The sequence below is a fragment of the Grampus griseus genome (genome assembly GCF_964374135.1).
Source record: "Grampus griseus genome assembly, chromosome: 19".
NCBI lineage: Eukaryota > Metazoa > Chordata > Mammalia > Artiodactyla > Delphinidae > Grampus > Grampus griseus.
Genome location: NC_139013.1, coordinates 15,654,884 through 15,679,144, shown reverse-complemented (window position 1 = coordinate 15,679,144; position 24,261 = coordinate 15,654,884). Strand labels below are relative to the sequence as shown.

Here is a 24,261-nt window from a genome sequence, read left to right as displayed (position 1 = left end):
TGCCCCTCTATAAAATGGGGTTCTAGCAGTCCCTACCGCATAGCTTAGGGTCCAATACATTCTAAGAGCTCAGGAACCCATAGACCTCTTTACTGTGAATCAGGAATTTTCTAAATTCCGTGCCATCAGAACCAAATGCAGAAATAAACTGCCGGTAAGGCTGCTACTGTGTCTGGTAAGCCCCAGTTTCAAAGGTTTGGGGCTCCATCAGAACCAAATGCAGAAATAAACTGCCGGTAAGGCTGCTACTGTGTCTGGTAAGCCCCAGTTTCAAAGGTTTGGGGCTCCACCGTCTCGATGTACCGTAGCCAGCTCATCGAAGTGACTCACATATCTGTGCTTTCAAAAGTCAAATCATACCTGAAAACGCTTGGTGCTTTCGCTGAGAGATGTTCAACCCATGGGCTCGGCATATGTTAGCGTTAATATAACGCTTTTTGCCTGAGGGTCCTTCAAGAACGTTTGTGGAGTTAGTGGAGATTGATACGCCTAAAATCAAATCTTTCCTTAAATGTCACACTGCAAAAGAATATTTAATGTCGTGGGAGAATACCTTTTTTCACTGTTAAGTGAAAAAAGAAGATTACAAAAAGGCATGCCAAGTATGATTGCTTTTCTGATAAAAATTCAAGTATGTTTGTGTTTGTGTTAAAGTTGTAAAACACAGTCTCCCAAAGGTTAGCCCTGGTTATCAAGGAAAAAGAGACACTTGAGGGGGATTTTTATTTCATTCCTTAGGCATTTTGGTATTTTCCAAATATTCTGTGATGACTCTTGCTTTTGCCCTCCAATAAAAATAAATATTAAGAGAGCTCCTTTCTACTTACTAGACGGGATGCTGCCTAATTCATGACTTGTTGAATAAAACCAATTAGATCTTCAGATTCAGTTGATTTTTCTTAACACTCCTACTCAGAGCTAGTTCTGATCATACAACCACAGCCTCCTGAAGACAGAGACTCCTCTCTAGCCATCAATCTCACATTGGCTATTGCAATTTAACAATGGAGCTCAAACTTGCCTGGTGGAATGGGATGTGATCCAATTTCCAATAGACAGTTCCTGAAGCAGAAGAAGTGGGTGTCCCTCTGTAGGCCTTTCTGTTTCAAGTAAGATCCACATAAGTGACTGGCAAAGGAAACTTAAAGGCAGCTGACCACTGAGCAACTTCAGAGAGACCAGAGCTGGGAAAACCAGACACCTGCCCCACCCCATCTCCAGCGCCCACTGCAGACGACTACAAACAAGCTGCTCTTGATTTTTCACTTCTGGTAGTAACTGTATAAATAAAATAGATGAATAATAGAGAGGTGGGTGGATGAACGGGTAATGATTGATAATCTTTTTAAAGAAGAAAAAAAATAAATATTAATAAAAACTTCACTGTAGGACATGAGATGTGTACTGAGAAAAGAATTACCTTGCTAAACATTTTCAGACTTTACCTGAGCTGTTAAAACAGGTCAGGCCTTGTCAGATACTGGGGTCTTGGAGTCAAGCTGGCCTCTGGGCAGCAGGTACGGGTCCTCCGCCTCTGTCCCACATCTGCCACTCCCTTCTCTGGCTTCATCTGGCCACATATTTGCTCAGCTGGAATGGCAGCGGTGCGGCCTGGCCAAGGCAGGCCTCGGCTGGCAGGATGGGTTTGTCTGCCCTGGCCTTTTCACCCAGAGGCCCACTCCTGTGGGTGAGAGAGGAGCAAAGAGCTGAGCGCCAGGCGAGTGAGGCTCCCAGGACCACCCAAGAGAGAGGCAACCATTCGATGGCTGTTCCTACTGCACCTCTAAAGGACCATGTCTGTCCAGAGCTGGATCCGGCCTCTAACCCTCCGTGGCTCCCCAGTGCCCTCAGCACAAAGTCCAGCTGCTCAGCCTGGCACTGAGGGGCCCTGTGGCCTTTTTCCTTGCTACTTCCCCAAGCCTATCTCTCCCTCCTGTCCCCCCTTTTATTTTTTTAAATTTTGGCTGTGCTGCACAGCTTGCGGGATCTTAGTTCCCCGAGCAGGGATCAAACCTGTGCCCCCTGCAGTGGAAGTGCATAGTCCTAACTGCTGGACCACCAGGGAATTCCACCCTCCTGTCCCATTGAACCAACCTCTCTTTCACCACTGGAGATCATAGAATGGAAAGAATAAACTAATGTATATTATAGCAATCAAGCAGGCACACACCTCTGACTACATACACTGTTGCTTACACTCCTTCCATGAGAGCAAGTTGACTTCTTCACTGAAATGTAAAACCCACACCCCTTTGACCCACCCGATTCCACCTCTGGGAATCTATCCTGCATATACACTCCCGAGAGTGTGCAAAGACCCATGTACAAGGGTAACAGAAAAGCAATAACTGAGGAACAGCCTGAATCACATCAGAAGAGAACTAGTTATACAATTCATTTTCTCACACCATAGAATACTCTGCAGCTAAGTTTCAAGGGAGCTACATTTATATTTGCTGATATGAAATCATCTCCAAGATAGATTGTTCACTGAGAAAAATGCAACGTGCAAAACTGAATGTATGCTAGAGTGAAGTAAGTCAGAAAGAGAAAAACAAATATCATATATTAACACATATACGTGGAACCTAGAAAAATGGTACAGCTGAACCAGTTTGCAGGGCAGAAATAGAGACACAGATGTAGAGAACAAACGTATGGACACCAAGGGGGAAAGTGGCCGGGGGGACGGTGGGATGAATTGGGAGATTGGGATTGACATATATACACTAATATGTATAGATATTATGTAATTATAATTATGTAATTATAATATGTAATAGATAACTAATTGACATATATAGACTAATATGTATAGATATTATGTAATTATAATTATGTAATTATAATATGTAATAGATAACTAATAAGAACCTGCTGTATAAAAAATAAATAAAATTTAAAAATTAAACAAAGAAAAAACTGAACGTATGCTAAATGCAATGTGATGTCCTATGTTGGATCCTGAAAAGACAAGATATTAGTGGAAAAACTAGTGCAATCCAAATAATGTCTGGAGTTTAGTTAATAGTCCTGTACTAGTGTGAATTTCTTGGTTTCGAAAAACATATCATGGCTATGCCTCTAAATTCCATGTATCATTTAGCACAAGGTTAGGTCTTGTGAGTAGAGGGCGCTGGAGGGACACGGCAGAAGTTAGGGGTTCTCTCCAGATTCCGGTTCTTCCTTGTTGTTCCAACGGAGCTGTGACCAGCAGGTGGCTGGGGTTCTTCTCCACACTTTCCTAAGCCACCTTCATTAACCCAGCTAGGGACGCACCCCTTAACCCAAGTAAGAAACCTATTGAAAACAGGAAATAGAATCCTGATTTCTCACTGTCTTTTCAGATGGTCTTCAAATGGAAATAGAAAGATGAAAAACAGAGAAAATGGTCTTTTTGAAGAACCACTTCTAGGGCTGCTGGAAAAAATGATCAAAAGATCCTGGCATTTGATCCCTGGCACTAAAATTCATCTCATAAAAATGTATTCAGAAAATTGAGGGAACAGGTCTAGAAACTGAAGGGATTTTTCAGCTTTCAAGATGTATACCCAGAGCCAAAGCAAATATATTTGTTGCCTAGAAACCGCTCTAGCCCAGGGTATACTGGTTAATTTTGTTAACACGCCAAAACACAGTGACTTAAAATAATGATTAATTTTTAGCTGCTGATTCTGTGGGACCATTTGGGCTGAGCTCAGTCAGCCAGGCAGCTCTTCAGTTTTTCTCACCTGGGCGTACCCATGCAGCTGCAGTCAGCTATGGGGTGGCTGGGGGCTTGTTGGTCTAGGGTAGCCTCCCTCACGTGTGTGGCTGGCTGGAAGTTGCTGTAGGTAGCTGGGGTGAGGGCTCTGACTGGGCCATGTGTCTAAAGAGGCCAGCCCAAGCACATTCACATGGTGGTGCTTGCAGGGTTCCCAACAGCAGCAAGAAAAGACAAGTCCCAAGGTGCGTAAGCAATTTTCAATGTTCTGCTTTTGCCACATGTGCTGTTGTCGCATTGGGTGAAGCAAGTCAGTGGTTAAGGCCAGACTGAGTATGGGAGGTGTGCAGAAGGGAGGAGAATTATGGAGGCTATTTTAACAATCTAACCAGGATGATGAAAAGGTGCCAGCAGTCCCCAGCAGAAGTATCAAATGCCTTTATTTGAGAGTATCCCACAGTTGTGATCTCCTCAAACAGCTTACAGTTCCCAGAAGGAAGCTAGATAGGAAATAGTTAATGCCAACAGTAGCCTGGACCTTGAGCCGTTCCTCCAGTAATCAAAGAGTTGTCCTGTGAATAAGTGCTTTTTCCAAATTTCAGATGTCACAGAAGTTTGAGACAATGTTTTGACTTAATTCATGTTTCAAAACCCAAGCAGGAGATCTATTAAAGACATCAAGTTTCCCTTAGATAGCTCTCAGATGGCCACCTCAGATGCCATGGGCACTGGAATGGAAATAAATAAAATATAAAAGGTAAAAAGCTGTGAATTCCCTGGCGGTCCAGTGGTTAGGACTCCACACTCTCACTGCCAAGGGCCTGGGTTCAATCCCTGGTTGGGGGACTAAGATCCCACAAGCCATGCAGTGTGGCAAAAAAAAAAAAAAAAAAAAAGGTAAAAAGCCAAGAAAGTGGTCTTTCTGGAGTTCCACTTAGGTACTGTTGGACACATAATTAAAATAAGGTCCCTAGGGACTTCCCTGTGGCACAGTGGTTGAGAATCCGCCTGTCAATGCAGGGGACACGGGTTCGATCCCTGGTCCAGGAAGATCCCACATGCCGTGGAACAACTAAGCCAGTGCGCCACAACTACTGATCCTGTGCTCTAGAGCCCACGAGCCACAATTACAGAGCCCACATGCCACCACTACTGAAGCCCGCGCATCTAGAGCCTGCACTCAGCAACAAGAGAAGCCACCGCAATGAGAAGCCGGCACACCGCGGTGAAGAGTAGCCCCTGCTCGCCGCAACTAGAGAGAAGCCCACACACAGCAATGAAGACCCAACGTAGCCATAAATAAATAAAATTTAAAAAACAAAAAAGAAGAAGAAGGTCCCTAGTAGTCAAGTACCTCTTGTTGTATCTAAGATCAAATTGCCAAGGATGTCTCATCTCACCACTCCTTTTCAACATCATACTGGAAGTCCTAGTTAATGGAATAAGACAAGAAAAAGAAATAAAATGTACACAGATTGAGAAGGAAGAAATAAAACTGTCTTTGTTTGCAGATGACATAATTGTCTATGTAAAAAATCTAAAAGAATTGACAAAAAACCTCCTGGAACTAATAAGCAATTATAGCAAAGTTGCAGGATACAAAGTTAATATACGAAAGATCAACTTGCTAGTGCAAGCATTACATCTATTGATCACATCCCTGCCTGATGGCAACTGATATACCACCAGGACTTACAAAGGATTGGTCTAGAAATAACAGGTGCGATCACTGACATTTTTTGGAGATTTGCAATCATGAGCACAAGTGCTGTTCCTTATTAGACTTTCCTGACCTTCCTCAAGAAAGAGATTATCAATCAAATCAAAATAGATGAGTTTATTGTACATTTCCATGCCAAAGTACCAAATCTTTTATTCAGCAAAGGCAAATTTTCTGATCAGGAAGGAATGAGGTTAACAGACACCGTGAGCCACATCATATGCTTTTTACTTAATGATCAAAATATTTCATGGGTAAAAGCCCTATTTTGATCGTAGATACTTGTATTTCGAATGTTTACCATACTAATCCTCAAGCCGAGTATGTGCTAAAACCCCAGTCAATTTTAATCTTATAAAAACATTCTCTTAAAATGCAGGCACGTCTCAGAGATATTGCAGGTTCAGTTCCAGACCACCACAATAAAGTGAATATCGCAATAAAGCATGTCACCAGAATTTTTTGGTTTCCCAGTGTATATAAAAGTTATATTTACACTATACTGTCCTCTATTAAGCATACAATAGCATTATGTATAAAAATACAATATATATACCTTAATTTAAAAATACATTATTGCTAAAAAACGCTAACCATCACTTGAGCCTTCCACGAGTTGTAATCTTTTTGCTGATGGGAGGGTGTTGCCTTGATGTTGACGGCTGCTGACTGATCAAAGTGGTAGTTGCTGAAGGTTGGAGTGACTGCGGCAATTTATTAAAATAAGACAATGAAATTTGCTGCATCAGTTGACTCTTCCTTTCACGAAGAATTTCTCTGTAGCAGGCAGTGCTGTTTAATAGTATTTTACCTACAGTAAAACTTCTTTCAAAATTGGAGCCAATCCTCTCAAACCTTGCTGCTGCTTTATCAACTAAGTTTATGTCATATTCTAAATCTTTGTCATTTCAACTATCTTCAGAGCATCTTCACCAGGAGCAGATTCCATCTCAAGAAACACTTTATTTGCTCATCCATAAGAAGCAACTCCTCATCCGTGAAAAGGTTATCATGACGTTGCTGCAGTTCAGTCACATTTTCAGGCTGCACTTCTAATTCTAGATCTCTTGCTATTTCCACCACATCTGCAGTTACTTCCTCCAATGAAGTCTTGAAACCCTCACAGTCATCCATAAGGGTTGGAATCAACTTCTTCCAAACTCCTGTTAATGTTGATATTTTGACCTCGTCCCATGAATCACAATGTTCTTAATGGCATCTAGAACAGCAAATCCTTTCCAGAGGGTTTTCAGTTTACTTTGCCCAGAGCTATCAGAAGAATCACTATGTATGGAAGCATAGCCTTACAAAATATATTTCTTAAATAAGAAGACTTGAAAATCGAAATGTTACTTGGTCCATGGGCTGCAGAATGGATGTTGTGTTAACAGGCATAAAAACAACATTAATCTCACTGTACATCTCCATCAGAGCTCTTGGATGACCAGGTGCATTGTCAAAGAGCAGCAATATTTTGAAGAGAATGGTTTTTTCTGAAAGAGTAGGTCTCAACAGTGGGCTTAAAATATTCAGTAAACCATGTAAACAGATGTGCTGTCATCCAGCACATCTGTTTACAGCATCCATTTATAGAGCACAGGCTGAGTAGACTTAACAAAATTGTTAAGGGACCTCGTATTTTCAGAATGGTGAATGAGCACTGACTTCAACTTAAAGTCACCAGCTGCATTTGCTCCTAACAAGAGAGTCAGCCTGTCCTCTGAAGCTTTGAAACCGGACATTGACTTCTTCTCTCTAGCTACGAAAGTCCTAGGTGGCATCTTCTTCTAACAGAAGGCTGTTTCATCTGCATTGAAAATCTCTTGTTTAGTGTAGCCACCTTCATGCATGACCTTAGCTGGATCTTCTGGATAACTTGCTGCAGCTTCTCCATCAGCACTTGCTGCTTCACCTCGCACTTTTATATTACGGAGAGGCCTTCACAAACTTCACAAACCGATCTCTGCTAGCTTTAAACTTTTTTTGCTGCAGTTTCCTCACCTCTCTCAGCCTTCACAGAATTGAAGAGAGTTAGGGATTTGCTCTGGACTAGGCTTTGGCTGAAGGGAATGTTGTGGCTGGTTTGATCTTCTGTCCAGACCACTAAAACTTTGTCCATATCAACAATAAGGCTGTTTCACTTTCTCATCATTCATGTGTTCACTGGAGTAGCCCTTTTAATTTCCTTCAAGAACTTTTCCTTTGCAGTGACAGCATGGCTATTTGGCACAAGAGGCCTAGTCTTTCTCACTAAGCTTCATGATTTCCAGCTTTTGATTTAAAATGACAGACATGTAATTCTTTCTTTTTTTTGGCCACGCAGCATGGCCTGTGGGATCTTAGTTCCCCCGCCAGGGATCGAACCCGGGCCCTCGGCAGTGAGAGTGCAGAATCCTAACCACTGGACCACCAGGGATTTCCCATGTGATTTTTTTCACTTGAACATGTAGAGGCCATTGTAGGGTTATTAATTGGCCTAATTTCAATATTGTTGTGTTTCAAGAAATAGGGAGGCCCTAGGAAAGGGAGAGAGAAGGGGGAATGGCTGATTAGTGGAGAAATTACACCAGTAATCCCACAACATTTATTGATTAAGTTTGCTGTCTTATACGGGTGCGGTTTTTGGCGCCCCAAAACAATTACAATAGTAACATCAAATATCACTGATCACAAATCACCATAAAATATAACAATGAAAAAGTTTGAAATATTGCAAGAATTACCAAAATATGCCACAGAAATATGAAGTGAACAAATGCTGTTGGAAAGATGGCACTGATAGACTTGCTCAACGTAGCGTTGCCACAAACCTTTGATTTGTAAAAAATGCAGTATCTGCGAAGCACAATAAAGCAAAGCACAATAAAATGAGGTATTCCTGTGCTGTTAATGCTACTGATTGGTGCTAAAAACTTTTTTTTTAAGCATTTCACAAAATGTGTCATTTAAAAAGCATGCATTATCACTAGATAAAACCAACTATGTGTGTACCTTTCCTCCCTAATAAAGTGTGTTTGTATATTTCCCCCTCTCAAGAGATTTTTGTCCCAATTGCTTTCATTGTCAAGTAGAATGTGTTCAAGGAGAAAAATATTTAAAAGAAAAAGACTGAGGGAGTACTGATGAAATAAGAAAGGCAGAATGTTGATAGCTCTTGCATCTGGGTGATAAGTATTGTACATAGAGGTCCATCAAACCAGTCTCTGTTAAAAAAAAAAAATAGACACTTCCTTCTGTGATTCTGCATGGTTCTTAGGAGAATGCCAGCACTCCTGGCAAGGCCAGGCCTTGCCAACTACACCAGGTCTCCCTCTCCCCTGCTTCCCCTGTACCTCCTTGCTCTGCTCTGAGACATTGGATTCTGGGCCATGTTTCCTCTCACCCCAGAGCTCTGGAACCTACTTTCCTACTGCCTGGAAGCCTCTCCTCGCTCCCTAGTCTGGTTAGTGAGTACTCATTTTTCAGACCTGAGTACAAGCATCACTTCCTCCAGGAAGTCTTTCTTGAAAACACTGGCCAGATGAGAGTTTTACTTTCTTAATCTATCTTGTGGTTTTCCTTCGGAGCATTTAGCACAATTTTAATTTTACTTGTAATTAATAACAATAGCCAACATTTAATGAGCACGTACTCAGTGCCAGGGGCTGTCCTAAGGACTTCAAGGGTATCTGCTCATTTGATTCTCTCAAGGCACAAAAAGTGGAAGAAACTTGCTGAACTTCACATAGTTGGTAAATGACAGAGGCAGGACCCAAACCGTCAGTGTGATTCCAGAGCTGACATCTTAACCATTCTGCTCTGCTCTCTCCACATGTTGTTAATAATATGCATCTCCCCTACCAGGCTGTTTAATCCCTCAGTGGTAGATATTTAGTGTTATAGACTGAATTGTCAATAAGTCCAAATTCCCCAGATTCATGTGTTGAAGACTTACCCTCAATGTAACTGTATTTGAAAACAGGGCCTTTAAGGAGGGAATTAAGTTAAATGAGGTCCTAAGAGCATGAAGCTAATCCAATAGGACCGATAAATAAGTTTGTATTGTTTAAGGACTGATGTCCTTCTGTCTTAGTCTGTTTGGGCTGCTGTAACAGAATACCAAAGACTGGGTAGATTATATATAACAGAAATTTATTGCTCACAGTTCTGGAAGCTGGGAAGTCCGAGATCAAGGCACTGGCAGGTTTGGTATCTGGTGAGGGCCCGCTTTCTGGTTTATAGATGGCTGTCTTCTCACTGTAAAATCACATGGGGCGAGGAAGCTCTCTCTGAAGCCTTTTATAAGGGCACTAATCCCATTCATAAGTGCTCCACCCTTAAGACCTAATTACCTCCCAAAGGCCCTATCTCCAAATATCCTCACATTGAGGATGAGGTTTCAACCTACGAATCTGGTGTAGTTGGGGGTGTGGGAGGGGGCGGCACAAACATTCAGTTTACGGTACCTTATCAGAAAAGGAAGAGACACCCGTAGTGTGCATGCACAGAAGAAAGGCCATATGAGGACACAGTGAGAAGGCAGCTACCTGCAAGCCAAGGAAAGAGGTCTCAGGAGAAATGAACCCAGCTGGCACCTTGATTTTGAACTTCCAGCCTCCAGAACTGTGAGAAATAAGTCTGTATTGTTTAAGCCACCCAGCCTTTGGTATTTTGTTACAGAAGCCCTAGCAGACTAATACATTCGGTCTCTTCTTGTTTGCCATTATATGTTTTGGACTAAGCACCATGCCTAGCACATAGTAGGTCCTCCAAAAATATACACTTAGGGGTCACCACCTTCTCTGAAAAGTCTTCCCTCACCCTTCTCCCTCCCCCAGCCCTGGCTTAAGTGCCCCTTCTGGGCTTTAGTTGCTACACTTACCACTTGGTTTTGGAAGGATATGTTTTAAGGTCTAATTCCTTTCTATAAGGTTAAATCTTTTAATCTAAAGATTTTGAAGGGGCTAAGTCTTCCCTGGGCTTGGCACAGATGGCATATGCTCTCAGAGTTTAATAAATATTTGAGTGAATGCAAGTCTTCTGACCCCTACACACGAGCCCTGGTTCAAGACGACCTGAGTTCTAAGCAACATCTCTAAATCCCTGTGCTTGGACACGGAGCCTCAGAAGTAATCATGGCGGACTTCCCTGGTGGTGCAGTGGTTAAGAATCCACCTGCCAGTGCAGGGGACACGGGTTCGAGCCCTGGCCTGGGAAGATCCCACATGCAGTGGAGCAACTAAGCCCGTGCGCCACAACTACTGAGCCTGCACTCTAGAGCCCGCGAGCCACAACTATGAGCCCTTGTGCCACAACTACTGAAGCTCACACGCCTAGAGCCCATGTTCCACAACAAGAGAAGCTACCGCAATGAGAAGCCCGAGCACCACAACAAAGAGTAGCCCCCGCTCGCCACAACTAGAGAAAGCCCGCACGCAGCAACGAAGACCCAATGTAGCCAAATACAAATTAATTAATTAATTAATTATTTAAAAACAGTAATCATGGCTTTGGGTTTCTCCAGAAATCAAAGCTTGGGTAAAGTCCATTATGCTCTGAAAAGTACAGGGTCGTTTTGATGCCTGTTATGAGCACATGTGCAGTTGGGCTGAGCTCCTGAGTCTTAGTCATCTGCCTGGTTCCAGCTGGACTTCTTGCTGTACCTCAGACATATTAAGTTCACTCCTGTCTCAAGGCCTTTGCTCTTGCTACCTCTTCTGGGAACACACTTCCCCCAGACTTTCCCAGTGCAAATATCCAGCCTTAATTTTCAGTATCTACAGCAGAGTCAAGGCAAGTGATGTTGATTGCAAGGAAACAACTCAGTTTCAGAACACTGGAGAAGAGAAGAGATGCCACTGTTCTATTAGTTCATTTAAAATCCTCTTAACAGGGGCTTCCCTGGTGGCGCAGTGGTTGGGAGTCCGCCTGCCGATGCTAAGGGACACGGGTTCGTGCCCCGGTCTGGGAAGATCCCACATGCCGCGGAGCAGCTGGGCCCGTGAGCCATGGCCGCTGAGCCTGCACATCCGGAGCCTGTGCTCCACAAAGGGAGAGGCCACAGCAGTGGGAGGCCTGCGTACCGCAAAAAAAAAAAATAAATAATAAATAAAATCCTCTTGACAGTCCTGAGAGGTATTTATTATCATTATCCCCACATTACAGGTGAGGAAATTGAGGCCAAGAGAGGTTAAGTAACCGGCCAAAGGTCTCACAACTAGCAAGAAGCAAGGCCAGGACATGAATCCAGGCAGACTGGATCCAGTGTCCAGCTTCTTAACCACAAGGCTTCTCAACATATATTAAAGTGTAGTTAACATAGGGCCTGGCATGGGGTAGTTGTTCCATAAGCCATAGTTATTTCTCTACTCCTCTCAGACAGCTTACTCTTCAAATCTTACAGTCCAACCTCCAGAATGAAACCAACAACCGTTCTGACTCCATCCTGCCAGAACCCAGGGTCCCTCACTCCATCTTCTCATGCTTGTACACACTGGGTAGTAGCTGGAATTGAGGGTTCTCGAAGTTCCAATCCAGGCTCCACCATTCACTAGCTCTGTAAACATAGAAATGTTACATCCCGCCCTGGGTCTCAGTTTCCTCACCTGTAAATTGGGGACAATAACAACCCCTATATCCTAGAATTATTATAAGGATTCAGTGAGATGATACATGCAGAATGTTTTCCACCTAGCCTGGCTCATAAAAAGTGTACAATAAATTGTAGCAATTACGATTAAGGCTTCTCAATGAGAAGCCCCCAAAGGCTCTGAGGCTGTGAAATACGTTCCCAACCACCTTTAGGGCCAAAATTGGGACCAGATGACCTCATTGCTTGCAGACAAGGCTGGCTGGGTATGAGGACTTCTCACCTGACCCAATAACACAGGATCTACCAGACACATACTTCCTGGAGGTAATGTGGTTCAGGGAGTGATCTCTTGGGTCTGATAGGCCTGGGTCTGAATTCCAGCTTGGATTTCTCCTCAGCGCCTCAGTTTCTTCGTTTGTCAAATGGGAAGGGAGCAGTGTGAGGAGTGATTAAGAATGTGGGGTGTGGATTCAGCATATTAGGTATGATTCATTCTACTCCTTGCTCAGCCATGGACCAGCTATGTGAGCTGAGTGTCTTCACCTCCATGAGCCTCTGTTGTCTGTTCTAACGAGTGTTGTCATCATTCCTCTTCCTAGAGTGGCTACGAGGATTCCCCAGGACCATGTGTGCCCACACTCTGGACACTGTAGCTGTTAGGATGACAGGCGTTGTATATCAGTGGTTAGGAGCTTAGGCTCTGGAGTCAAACTGCAACAGGCCCAATTCAAATTCCGGCTCTGACAATTACTCCTGGTGAGATCTTAGGGAAATCAGGTTCTTCTGTCAGCCTCAATATACTCATCTGTGAAGTGAGAAAAATAACAGTAAACATCTGATACAGCTTATGAGGATTCAGTCAGAGGATGCATGTAAAACACTTAAAAGTGGCCTGGTTCGCTGTCAGTGGCCAAAAAGTGGCAAAGATATTATGATGCTGATTTTTAAAATATCTTTTTCTAGAATGCAAATGCATTTGCCCCAGAGTTGGAGGAGTTGAAAATATATGCTGAGTGCTGAGCCTTCAGGATGGGATTCAAGTCTAAAAGAAGAAAAACAAACAAGCAAAAAAACTCATTTATATGATGAAGTAAACCAAGGTCATGTGACCACATGAGACCCCATTCCACATCTATATAAGATCAATCCTACTTAATTGTAGTGTAGCTCGGATGTTGGACTCTCACCAGAACAATGTCGGCGTCCCAGCAATGCCCATACTCACTGAGACAAGTGACTTCACCTCTGACCCTCAGCGTTTAACCCGGCTAGTAATAGACTCCCTCACAGAGCTATTTAGAAGGATTCAGTGAGATGATGCACAAAGCGTAGTACATGGAAAGGGCTGTTGTTACTACTACAGCGCCCGTCTTTCCCCTGCTATTTGAAGGGTTATCTCCCTCGTGCCAGGCGCTCGCCTTAGGTGGTCTCGGTTCCCACGGTCCTAAGCTCCTCTAGTCGAGTCACGCCCTCCTCAGCGGGGCCCCTTCCAGCTCCTCCCCCCACCCCACTCTCCATCCCCATTTCCCCACTAGCCGTGGGGAAGGAGACGCCAGACAACAGTCGCCAGAACCCCGAAGCTGAACAGAAGCAAAGGGACAGAATTCTAACCGCCGCCCGAAACCATTGGGCTGGGCTCCCTCCTCCAGGTCCCCTGATCAATCAAAGGCGAAGAAGCAAGCCTCGGGACCAATCAGAAGTGGAAGCGGTGGAGCAATGCCCGCCTCCTTAAAGCGCCCTCGCGCCTGATTGGATGTGTCCAGGCTAAGCCACTTAGGAGTGGGGCCAGCTGATCGACGGTGCAATGGCAGCGGGGCCGGGGGAAGAAGGGAGGCAGTCGGCCAGCCACAGATTGGTACGGTGTGTCAGCACCAAAGCCCTGCCTAGTCAGAAAGCCCGCTGGCCGGGTTCTAACCCCGGGCCAGTTAATGGTGGGGCAGCGTAATGCGTCATTCTCTTTACGGTGTGGTGGGGGCTGGTACATGAAGTACGCAGTTAATCCTGACTCAGCAGACAGCTGGGGCGTCATCGTGTATTTGAAGCGCGAGCATCTAGGCCAATGAGGGGGGTCAAGGCACTGCCCTCTCTTGTGTCTTCTCTGTCCCCGCATACTTCCGGGTGAGGCAGGGTGCGTTCTGCAGCCAATTAATGGTGGTGCAAGGCAAGAGGCGGGAAAGGGGAGCTGCCCACTGGCACCCAAAGCCTGATGGCCTCCTATCCAATCCCAGTCACTTCTCCACAGATTGTAAGGGGTTGAGAGAAAGGTGAAAGGGTTTGCAACGAAGACTACACAGGATGGAAAGATAGAAACAAGAAAGCAGTGGTATCCCTGAGCACTTTCAGAGGGAGCCTCCAAAGCTATGCAGGTGAAGGAGGTTCAGGCCCCAGTCTCTTCATAAAGAGGGGGGGACAGAGCAATCTGCGCAGCCAGAAAGCATTGAGGACCGGCTGGTGGATGAGCTCTCAGCCTTAGAGGCCTGAAGCCTAAGTCCGCGGACCAATCAGATTTAAGGCCCTGTCCCTCCACAGCGCCAGCCAGGTGGGCGCGAGCTCGGCTCCGCAGCCAATCAGCGGAGGTCGCGAGGCAGAGTTGGGGACCCGGGGGCCGGGAGGGGGAGGGGCAGGGGGTGGTGCGGAGTGGAGCTGTCCTAGGTGCCTCCCAGGCTGTTGTGATCCCTCAGCCGGCGGGAGCCAGGAAAGAGGGTGTGGCCAGCACTGCGGCCAATCAGCGTCTGCCTCGGGATCCAGGGCGACCAGCGAGCTGTGCACGCGGCCCGGCCTCGAGCTCCGAGCCTCGCGCCGCTCCACTTTCTAACGGCTACTCGGGCTTGTGCCGCCCGGAGTGTATGTGAGGCGGAGTGAGGAGAGGAACAGGGCCTGAGTCGGTGAGTGCCATGGATTTTCTTTCTTTTCTTCGGGCTTGGGCCTGGCCCAGGCAAAGCTGAGGTATGGGGGCTTGAGTGGTCGCCCTGAGGATGAGGATCGGGAAGTGGGGGTGAGGGCGTTAGGCTTTGGGGACTCCCTCTGCCCTGGAGAGGCTGGAAGTGGGGCCTCCTGGGCACCGTTGGGCCCGGCTGGGCAGAGACCAGGCCGGCATGTCCCCGGGCCCTGAGACAGCCTGATTTGGAAGTGTGTTGTGGGGCAGGTGGAGGCCTTGGAGCTCTGTGTGGGGTCATTGGCCATGAGGTATGGCCTCTGACCTATGAGAGGTTGTCCGGGGTCTCTGGACTGAGACTGGATCTGGTGACTGGAGAGGTCTGTGACTCTCCAGAGGTTCTTGGGAGTCTTTGACCAAGAAATGAAACTAGTGAGAACTTGAGAGGTTTTCTGGAGTCTTTGGATCCAGCCTGGGCTGAGAGTGAGTGTTGATGAAGTCGAAAGCCCAATGGGAAGTTGTCAAGAGTCATTGCATCCTGGCTGTGATGGGAACATGTGGCTGCAAGACTTTTGGGGGACTCTAGCTTCTGGGTTGGGGTGCTTGTGTAAGATTTTCCAGGACTGGGTCCAGGCTGGACAACGTGGCCAGGAGATTAGGGCCGTGGTCTTCTGGAGGTTCCGGGGTGGGGAGGGTGTCTCTGAATCCCAGCAGGTTGTTTGCCCTCCATGAAGTATTATTGTTTTGTGGTGGCTCTAGATAGAACCAGGATTGAGTCGTGTCTTGGGCCTTTTAGTCCCTGTTCCCATTCTTCCGCAACCTGTTTCTGGTCATTCCCAGAAGACATCAGGTTCTAAGCATGGGGCAGCTGCTTGGAGAAGATGGACGTTGTACTGGAGCATAGGAGGTGTGTGAGATATCCTGCTCTTTAGGAAATCACCCAGGTTGTCTTTACTGAAGATCTTTTTATACTTATGAGGCAGGATGTTGATATCTAATTTCACTCCGCTGTTCAAGCTCTACCTGGTACTAAAGCTTTCAGGGTACTTTCATGTACACCCAGAGTTCTTAAACCAAGGGTGGAGGTGCATGGGGGGAGTCTATGAGTGGATTACAGGGTCTATGAGCTCCTGGGAATAATCCAAAAAACTGTATGTGTGTTGGCAGGGGGGGCGGTAAAAGCAGCCACAATGATGAGGAGTGAAGCCTGTGCAAGGGTGAGTTTCAGAGCAGTCTGTGACTCTCTTGTCATTCACATGCAAAATGGTATGAGAATCTACAATTTTCTGATGTAAAGAGTTGATTCCACGACTTACAATTTTAAAAAGCATAGTGACCCCCTGAGAGGTTAAGAACCACTACAATAAAGCAGGCTCCCATATTATTTATGGGGCTTAGGCAAGACTAGAAATGGAGATTTCCCCTCTTATCCCCACATCTGGTGTTGGCGCATACTTCAAGGTGTCTCACATACTAGCCTGCATGTCCAAGTTCCGTCTACGTGCCCCTCCCACCCAATCGGCCACACAATTACATCAATCACATAGCCCACTCGGAAGAGTATAGACCTGGGTCTGAGGCCAATGTAAACCCAGGAAGTGGGCTATTTGGGCCAGGAGGTCCAGGGTTCCGAGTTCCCAGAGCATGGTCTAGAATTGGGGGGCACAGGTTCCAGGGGGGTACTTCCTAGATACCCTTGGACTCCTCAGCCCATGGGGAGGGACACAACTAGAGGTCAGAGTGGGGCCCTCTGTCTGGATTTGAGGCAATATGGATATTCAATACTGGTCTTGAAAATAGTCTCTATGAGGAAGTTGAGGGTCTCAGAAGAGTTAACCCCGTTAGTGCTGAAGAAAAAGGCAGTCCACTGTGAGGATGCAGTGGAACCTAAGTTGTTTTTACTTCTCATCTGGTTGTTTTGCCACTTAATCCACAAAAGGTGTGCTGTGATAGGGTCTCTATGACCTAGATTCAGCTCACCTGCCTATTACTATATCCAGATCTTGGGCTATGTAGAACATAGATTTAAGGCAAGAAAGAAACTCATTCATTCTGTGGTGTCTCTCCTCTGGTATGTGTTGGATGTACTTAACTAAAAAGATTTATGTAAGGTTTGGATAATTGGTTTTAATCTATATAAAATGATGCAGGGAGTTTAACCACCTTAATTTGCCGAAAGTGATGTGTTCCTGGGAAGAGTGGAAAGTTCATAGAACTTTTCTGAATTGAATCTTGTTTAACCTGGCTTTTGGAGGTAACCAATACCTCAATACGTGAGACCAAGGGAGAATATTTTCATAAAACAAATAATCATCCCTCTAATTGGCATATTCTGATGGTTTAGTTTTAATTATAATATTTGAAGAGACTCTATACTTGTATTGCTGTGTTGACATTTTTACAGCAAGCTGGGTTGTGCCTGAAGGTCAAGTCTATCAGTAAGAATAAAAGATATCAGATTTCAAACTTTATTTAGTAATATGAATATTAGAAAGGACTGAGAGGCAAAAATCATATCTCCTTTTCCCACATTCTTTTCTTCCAATTATATCCTACCTAACCTCTCCCACCTACGGTACCCTCTCCCAGGATGCAGGCTTGTGTCCTCATGACCTGTGGTTTCCTGGCTCCACCCCAGAGAGACAACTGCAGGAGATCCCTACTGAGTCAGCCTGGGAAGTGGAAGGTGGGCAAGGTTTCTGAGGCTGGGGAGGAGAGTCCTTTCAAGAAGAGAAACACAACACTTCCCTGGTGGTCCAGTGGTTAGGACTCCGGGCTTCCAATGCAGGGGGCACGGGTTCGATCCCTGGTCAGGGAAGTTTTGCATGCCATGCAGCCAAAAAGAGAGAGAGAGAGAGAGAGAGAGAGAGAGAGAGAAAGAGTCAGCAGTGTCCCTACCTTTCCAAGTCAAAGTGCTATTTGCTTCTGCTTCTGCTATCACTGCTCAGTGCAAGGTGGTTTGGACTGTGCAGTCAAGAATGTCAAGAATGTAGGAAGGAAGAAGGGCTGCGGTGTAGAGGGCCCTAGAGATACCTCTAAGGAGGCAGTCTCTAAAGGGATATCCTTAGAAGGGGGTAGACACCAAGTGGGAGGAAAGATGGGGTTTCCCAATCTTGGGGGCTTTTGTTCACTGAATGGAGAGTCCCCTTGCCCCTTGCCCTCACTTTTAGGTTTCCTGAGAGCCCGTTGGCACTCCCTGTCAACTGCATAAGAGGATGCTGCCCTTTGAGCACAGCCTCCAACTCTTTTGAACATCAGTGGGCAACCACCGGTAGGGGAGCCGAGTCATGGGCACATGATGTAGGCCTGGGAGGTGAGGGGACTCTACTCCACTGGGTGATGATGTAATCTTCCAGACCCCTATACCTACACTTGGGGTTTCTCCTTCATGGCTTTCCTCACTTATCCCATATCCTCAGGGAGTGTGTATTTCTGTATTGGAGGAAGGATGTTTCCCTCTGTATACCTACATGTCAGGGATTGGTGCATTTCTGTGTCCAAATCAAGCGTCTTTTATATGGGTATCTAATGAGTCCCTGGGTGTGGTGGTGTGAGGAGTTAGAAAGCTCAGAAATGGAAAATATTTAACGACCAGAGTAGCAAATGAATACAGCTTGCCCATTTGCATTTTCCCTTTCACTCTGACTCATCTTCCCCTCTCCCCACACTATTATTGCCCCTCCACTAGCCCCACCCATTGGCACACCCTGTCTGATCTAGGAGGGATTAACATCCGTTTGCACCCAAGCTAGAATGAGAGATAGAGGGAAGGCATATTAGGTCTGGAGAGAGAGTAGAAGGATGGTCTGAACATTCGGGGGTCCTGGAGCCAAAAGGTGAAACAGGAGTTTTAGAGACATAATATTTGAGTCTAGGAGGGGACCAGAATCTAAGAGAGAAGCCGAGGGGGAACCAGACTGTGTCTTGTCACCAGAGCAGCCCACCAGTGCCTGACTCGTTAACCTTCCAGTTATTTATTAGGCACATATCATAAGCGATTTAGCAGCACTTGTTCTGTGAATGAAAATTCTATCACAGGACGAGGAATAATGAAATAGTAAGAAACAGAGAAAGAAATTTGAGTCTCTCAGAGCTCATCTTTTCCCCAGGTTAAGGAGTGCTAAAGTGTGAAAAGAGGGGAAATCTCTGAGGAACTTCACCCCCTGGGCAGGAAGTCAAAGAAACCTCGGAGTCCTGATTTCAGAGAAATGTCATTTGTCATCAACCCAAGAAAAGGAGTTTTTCTCTTCGAAGACCACCACAGGCCCTTCCTGGGGTTGCCCCCATCAGAGCCTGATGGGAGGATCTGAGTCACTCACACACCCAGTCCCCAGTGATGTCCCAGATGACAGGGGTCATTCCCACAGAGCAGTTGAGGCTTCCTAGTACCAAGTCAGAGAGAGGGAGGAGGAGGCATGCTTTTGGCCCTCCTTCACTCTCTCCTTAGAATGCAGATGTTTCAGTCCTTTTTACTTTTGAGGTAGTAGAAAGAGCTTCCAGCTGCTAGAGATCTACTGACACCTCTAAGAAACAGAACTAATACTATTTGAATGATGCTATGTACCGAGAAACCACTTTCACATACATCATGTCATTTCATCTTCACCCCACCTCCAAATGAGGTAAGCAGAGGTTATCCCTATTTCATGGATGAGTTAACTGAGGCTCAGAGAGGTGACTTGCCCAAGGTGACTCAACTAGTAAATGGCAGAGATGAGACTCAAACGCAGGTCTGATTATCCCAAAGTTCTTATTGCTTTAGATACACTTCTTTGACTAGGGGTTCACAAATGAAATGAGACAGGAGGTTAGGAGGCAGAATGCCAGGGCTCTGGAGGGGAGAGTGGTCTCTCCTGGAGGAGTGAAGCACAGCCAGGGGTATAAAACCACACCCCTTGGAGGACTGTGGCAGACTGATACTTGGGACACCCAATGGATGACTGTGAGGTCAGGGGCGGGGCTAGCTCCAGGGTGGGGGTGCCCAGGAGCCCCAACAGCAGTTCAGAGCATGCGGTGTCCAGGAGGAAGCTACAACCGGTGAGTGGCTGCTTCTCCCCAGCTGAGACTTTCCTCCCACTACACCCCTTTCTGTCCACTTCCTGCCAGCCTGTAGCCCTCTCCGTGAAGTGTCCAACTAGTAATCCCCCCTCCTATGGGGTCCGTACTCATGGTGAGCCCACACCTAGGAATATGCCTGCTGGGCACTGCAACACTTAGGTGCGTCTCTTTATATCTGGGTTCCCAGTTTTCTTAAAAGCCAATGTGGTGGTTTTGATGTGTGATAAATTTCTGCCTTGTTCGGTTCTGTCCTTCTGTTCTTCACTTTTGGCTTATGAAAAACAAAATTGAACCGTCTCCTTATCCTAATCTTGAGAGGAAATAGCCTCTCCCTCTATAGTTCCCATTTCCCTTTCTCTGGCTTCCTCAAGGGTCAAAGCCTTCTCCAAAGTCTCTCCATCTTCAGATGAGGAGCCTTCTCTCCTGTGGCTTCTGACCTGCTCTCTTATCTCACTGCATGGGAGCCTTTGGTCTCTTCCAGTTCCTTCTCTGAGGATGGGTTCTAGAAGTTTCGTCCTCAGGGAGATGATTGATTGATGCCTTAGAGCCTGCCCTCCTGCAGTTACGACCCCTGTCTTGCTGCCCTTTCTTCCTCTCGGGACCCTCAGCTCCAAATGATGGGCTTGCAGGGGGAGGACACACTAGCTTTCTAACCTCACCCATGAAGCTGTGTCTTGCTCCATCCCTAACTTCCAGGGCTGACTGGGTTTTGTGGTGATCTTCTTGTCTGGAATGAGGAGAGCCTGACCTACTCCGAGGTCTTTCCCTGCAGAGGAGCTTGGAGAAGCAGAAGTATCAGTGTTTGCTATCCTTTAAGTCAGACATTGCCAACTGGCAGGACCCATCTATACTAGCCTTAAATCCACTACTTGAGATAGTTCTTAGCTGTCTGGTCCTTGCTCTTTAAGTCCTGAATTTGGTCTAATTTCCATTCTCCCACCACCCCACCTCCACCCCTGGCCCCTGCTATGATTCTAGATAAGCTCAGGTCCTCTCTCGGGTCAGGTTATCTGTTCCATGCAGGACAGAGAGCCCTGATTCAGAACCAGCAATTCACTCTTTCTCCCCTCACCTCCACAGGCTTGAGAATATGCTGTTCCTGCCTCCCCTTTTCACCGTGGACCCCACAGTGTGGCCCTTCTCTCAGAACCTCTGAGATTGGTACCCAGGCAAGGCACAATGCCCACGTCCCCAACAAGACTGCCTAGTCCCTATGGCTCTGATCGGCTGGTACGGCTAGCAGCCAGGCTCCGGCCAGCACTATGTGATACCCTGATCACAGTGGGGAGCCAGGAGTTCCCTGCCCACAGCCTGGTGCTGGCAGGTGTGAGCCAGCAACTGGGTCGCAGGGGTTGCTGGGCTCTGGTGAAAGGCATCAGCCCTTCCACCTTTGCCCAACTTCTGCACTTTGTTTATGGGGAGAGCCTAGAGCTGCAACCTGGGGAACTGGGGCCCCTTGAGGAGGCAGCCAGAGAGTTAGGGGTGCAGTCCCTGGAAGAGGCATGCATGAGGGCTCGAAGAGATACGGCCAGAGAAGAGCTGGGTCCAGGGCTGAAGGAACAACAGGAGGAGCCAGAGAAACCCACAAGGGATTCTATGAGAGGAGTGCGGGGCTTTGGAGAGAAGCAGAGACCACAGAAGTTTGTTAGAGCTGGTGGGAAAGAACAAGAGACGTTGCACAGGCACAGGCCACCAAGAGAGAGCCCTGAGATGGCAGAGGCAACTCTGGAGGAGCAAGGGGAGCAGATGAGACCAGAGGAGAAACTCAACCAATCCCCTGTTGGCCGCGGAGGAGTAGATGGGAAGCAAGAAGTGATCATGTGGGTGAGGGACAGTCCAGGGGGCTCTGAGGAAAGTCTGCGGGAGTTCCCTGGCCCCCTTCCCCCACCAGGTTCCCTCCAAACCGGCATCACCCCTAGGCCCTGGTGGGCTGAGGCCCCTTGGTTGGGGGAGGGCCAGCCTGCCCTGTGGAGCATCCTGCTGTTGCCGCCCAGATATGGCACTCCCTTCTCCCATAGCACCCCCATGACTGCAGCCCAGCAGGAGGTCTGGCCTCGGGACCAGAGGTGAGTTGAAGGGCCTACGGAAGACCTCCGGCTGGGAGGGAGTGGCTTAGGAGAGGCAGCAGTGAAGGGTGGAAGGGCACCACATCTCTTATCTCTACTATACATTTCCTGAGCTGGGGAAAGGACAAGAAGCTCCCACCACAGGGAAACCCAAAGCCCAGCCCCTGAGGACTCATGACACCTCCCTCTCCAGAAAGGAATTGGCCAGGATCCCAGGTGTAGCCGAAGCTGTAACTCTTCCCCATCCCACTCCCAGGATCCCACTGTCCCTGAGCCTCCACAAAGGCCTCTGGAGCCAGAACCAGTTGGCCTCCTGCAGCCCCACCCCAGGTAAGCCCCTCATTGCCCTGCATGCACCCTGTAACATGTTCTCTCAGCTGGGGCTGAGGCTGGGGCTCCAGGAGTCCAGCCTGAGCAGAGCCCCTACTTCACTCTGCTCCCTTCAGGTTCCCTCCCCCAGGGCCCCACACAGCTCAGCCCTGGGGAGATGGAAGAGTCTGATCAGAGGCACACAGGTGAGTAGGGTGAGGGCACTTTTGCCTCAGCCCCACTGTAGCCCCTGATGTCTTGCCTGAGTGTTCCAGTGATCCGGCTCTGGGGTTCCCAGCCCTGCCCTCCTTTGCCTTTTGTCGCCACAGGTGAACTTGCAACCTGTGTGGGTCATGTGGGCACAGCAAGCCACCCATCTCACCAACACCCTCCCCCACCCCCTCCTGCTCGGTCTCGGCCCTATTCTTGTTCTGTCTGTGGAAAGAGGTTTTCACTCAAACACCAGATGGAGACGCACTACCGTGTCCACACAGGTATGGGCACCCTGCCCTGTGTGAATTGTCTACCTCCTTCCAAACTCCAGTGGGCCCGCTCCTAAGTCCCTCTCTGAGTGTCTGGCTCCCCCACAACGACCTTGCCCAATTGCCCCAATCTACCCCAGGCCAGCCTTCGCTCCTTTCCTCTTTCCTTCATGGGTCTTCCCCTCCACTTGCCCTAGGAGAGAAGCCCTTCTCCTGTAGCCTCTGTCCCCAGCGCTCCCGGGACTTCTCAGCCATGACCAAGCACCTGCGGACGCATGGGGCCGCACCCTACCGCTGCCCTCTGTGCCAGGCCGGCTGCCCCAGCCTGGCTTCCATGCAGACGCACATGCGCGGCCACTCGCCCAGCCAGCTCCCGCCGGGATGGACCATTCGCTCCACCTTCCTCTACTCCTCCTCCTCCTCCTCGAGGCCATCTCGGGCCTCGACCTCTCCTTGTAGGCCCCCTTCCTCAACCACCTGACAGGGTGTCAGTAGCTTCTTTGGCTTCAGCCAAGCGTACAGAATGAAAGATGGGCCGGCGGGCCTGCTAGGCTTCTGACCTCGCACCGCGGCTACGGCCGCCTAGCAAACTCTGCTCCAAGAAGCGTCGCAGCAAGGGCGCCAAGAGCCCTCTCCCAGATGACCGCGGGCCACAGAAACCTGGGCCAGCGAGCCCGTGTGGGGTGAGGGCAGTGAAGTGTGCACGAGTGAAGGTTAACTGTGCGGGGACTGGCGGTTCATCACCAAAATAAAGAGTTTCCTGTGCCCTCCTCTCGGGACCAGAAAGCCGAGTCCGGACTTTAGCCTGCGGGCGGGGGACAGCCTTGCCCCTAGTCCTGTAGCGGCCCCTGGTGGTTCATCGCGGCGGCCACCTCCTCCGTCTCCCGGGGCTCCCTCTCCTCCCCCAGAGGCAGAGGGCCGCGAGGACTCGGCGTCCAGGCCGACTTAGCAGCAAGCCCTGTGTGGGGAGGCTGTCAGAACCCAAGTTACCCGTCCCTTCCACAGCAAGCAACTGCGCGCGGAGTCTGAGTCTGGGCCTCCAGCCGGGGGCTCGAGAGGAACGCGTGCTCCGCCCTGCTTTCGGCCACCCTCCTCCTTTCCTAGCACAAGAGCCGAAAGGCCGCAGCCTCTCCAGCATCCTCCCTCCAGGCTGTACGAAACGGCTGCCGGGTTTAGCTCCGAACTGAGACTAATCTTTTGCCGCCGCCCCTTACCCAGCCCACGCCTCCTGCAGTACCGAACTTCATTTTCCAGTGTCTCTGGTGTTCCCAGGGTCCGAGGCCCACCGCACTCTGGGAGTGGTAGTTCACACGGGCCGCTGGCCTCGACAAGAACAATGGGAGGAGTCTGGGTCAAGAACCACATCTCCCGGTGGCCCCGGAGATCGCTTTCTGGGTCGGGTCAGGACCCCATGGTCCCAGCTCTCGCGGCCCTAGCTCGCCAGGAAGGAGCGAGGCGCTCGAACTACATTTCCCAG

General features: G+C 48.0%; 1 protein-coding gene across 1 annotated transcript; it reads left to right on the top strand.

Moving 5' to 3' along the window:
- The first annotated feature begins 21,076 nt into the window (after positions 1 to 21,076).
- ZBTB32 (zinc finger and BTB domain containing 32) lies at positions 21,077 to 23,342 on the top strand. Its single transcript, XM_082677956.1, has 5 exons — positions 21,077 to 21,993; positions 22,250 to 22,323; positions 22,440 to 22,508; positions 22,632 to 22,796; positions 22,982 to 23,342. Exons 1-5 carry the CDS (start codon positions 21,107 to 21,109, stop codon positions 23,263 to 23,265), a joined length of 1,479 nt encoding a protein of 492 aa, XP_082534082.1. The 5' UTR covers positions 21,077 to 21,106; the 3' UTR covers positions 23,266 to 23,342.
- The last annotated feature ends 919 nt before the right edge of the window (positions 23,343 to 24,261 follow it).

Excerpts from the sequence above, each read along its gene's own strand:
- ZBTB32 (XM_082677956.1), top strand. The coding sequence starts at position 21,107 with ATGCCCACGTCCCCAACAAGACTGCCTAGTCCCTATGGCTCTGATCGG. Across the intron at positions 22,324-22,439 it reads CTCCTGCAGCCCCACCCCAG|GTTCCCTCCCCCAGGGCCCC; the intron begins GTAAGCCCCTCA and ends TGCTCCCTTCAG. Across the intron at positions 22,509-22,631 it reads GTCTGATCAGAGGCACACAG|GTGAACTTGCAACCTGTGTG; the intron begins GTGAGTAGGGTG and ends TTGTCGCCACAG.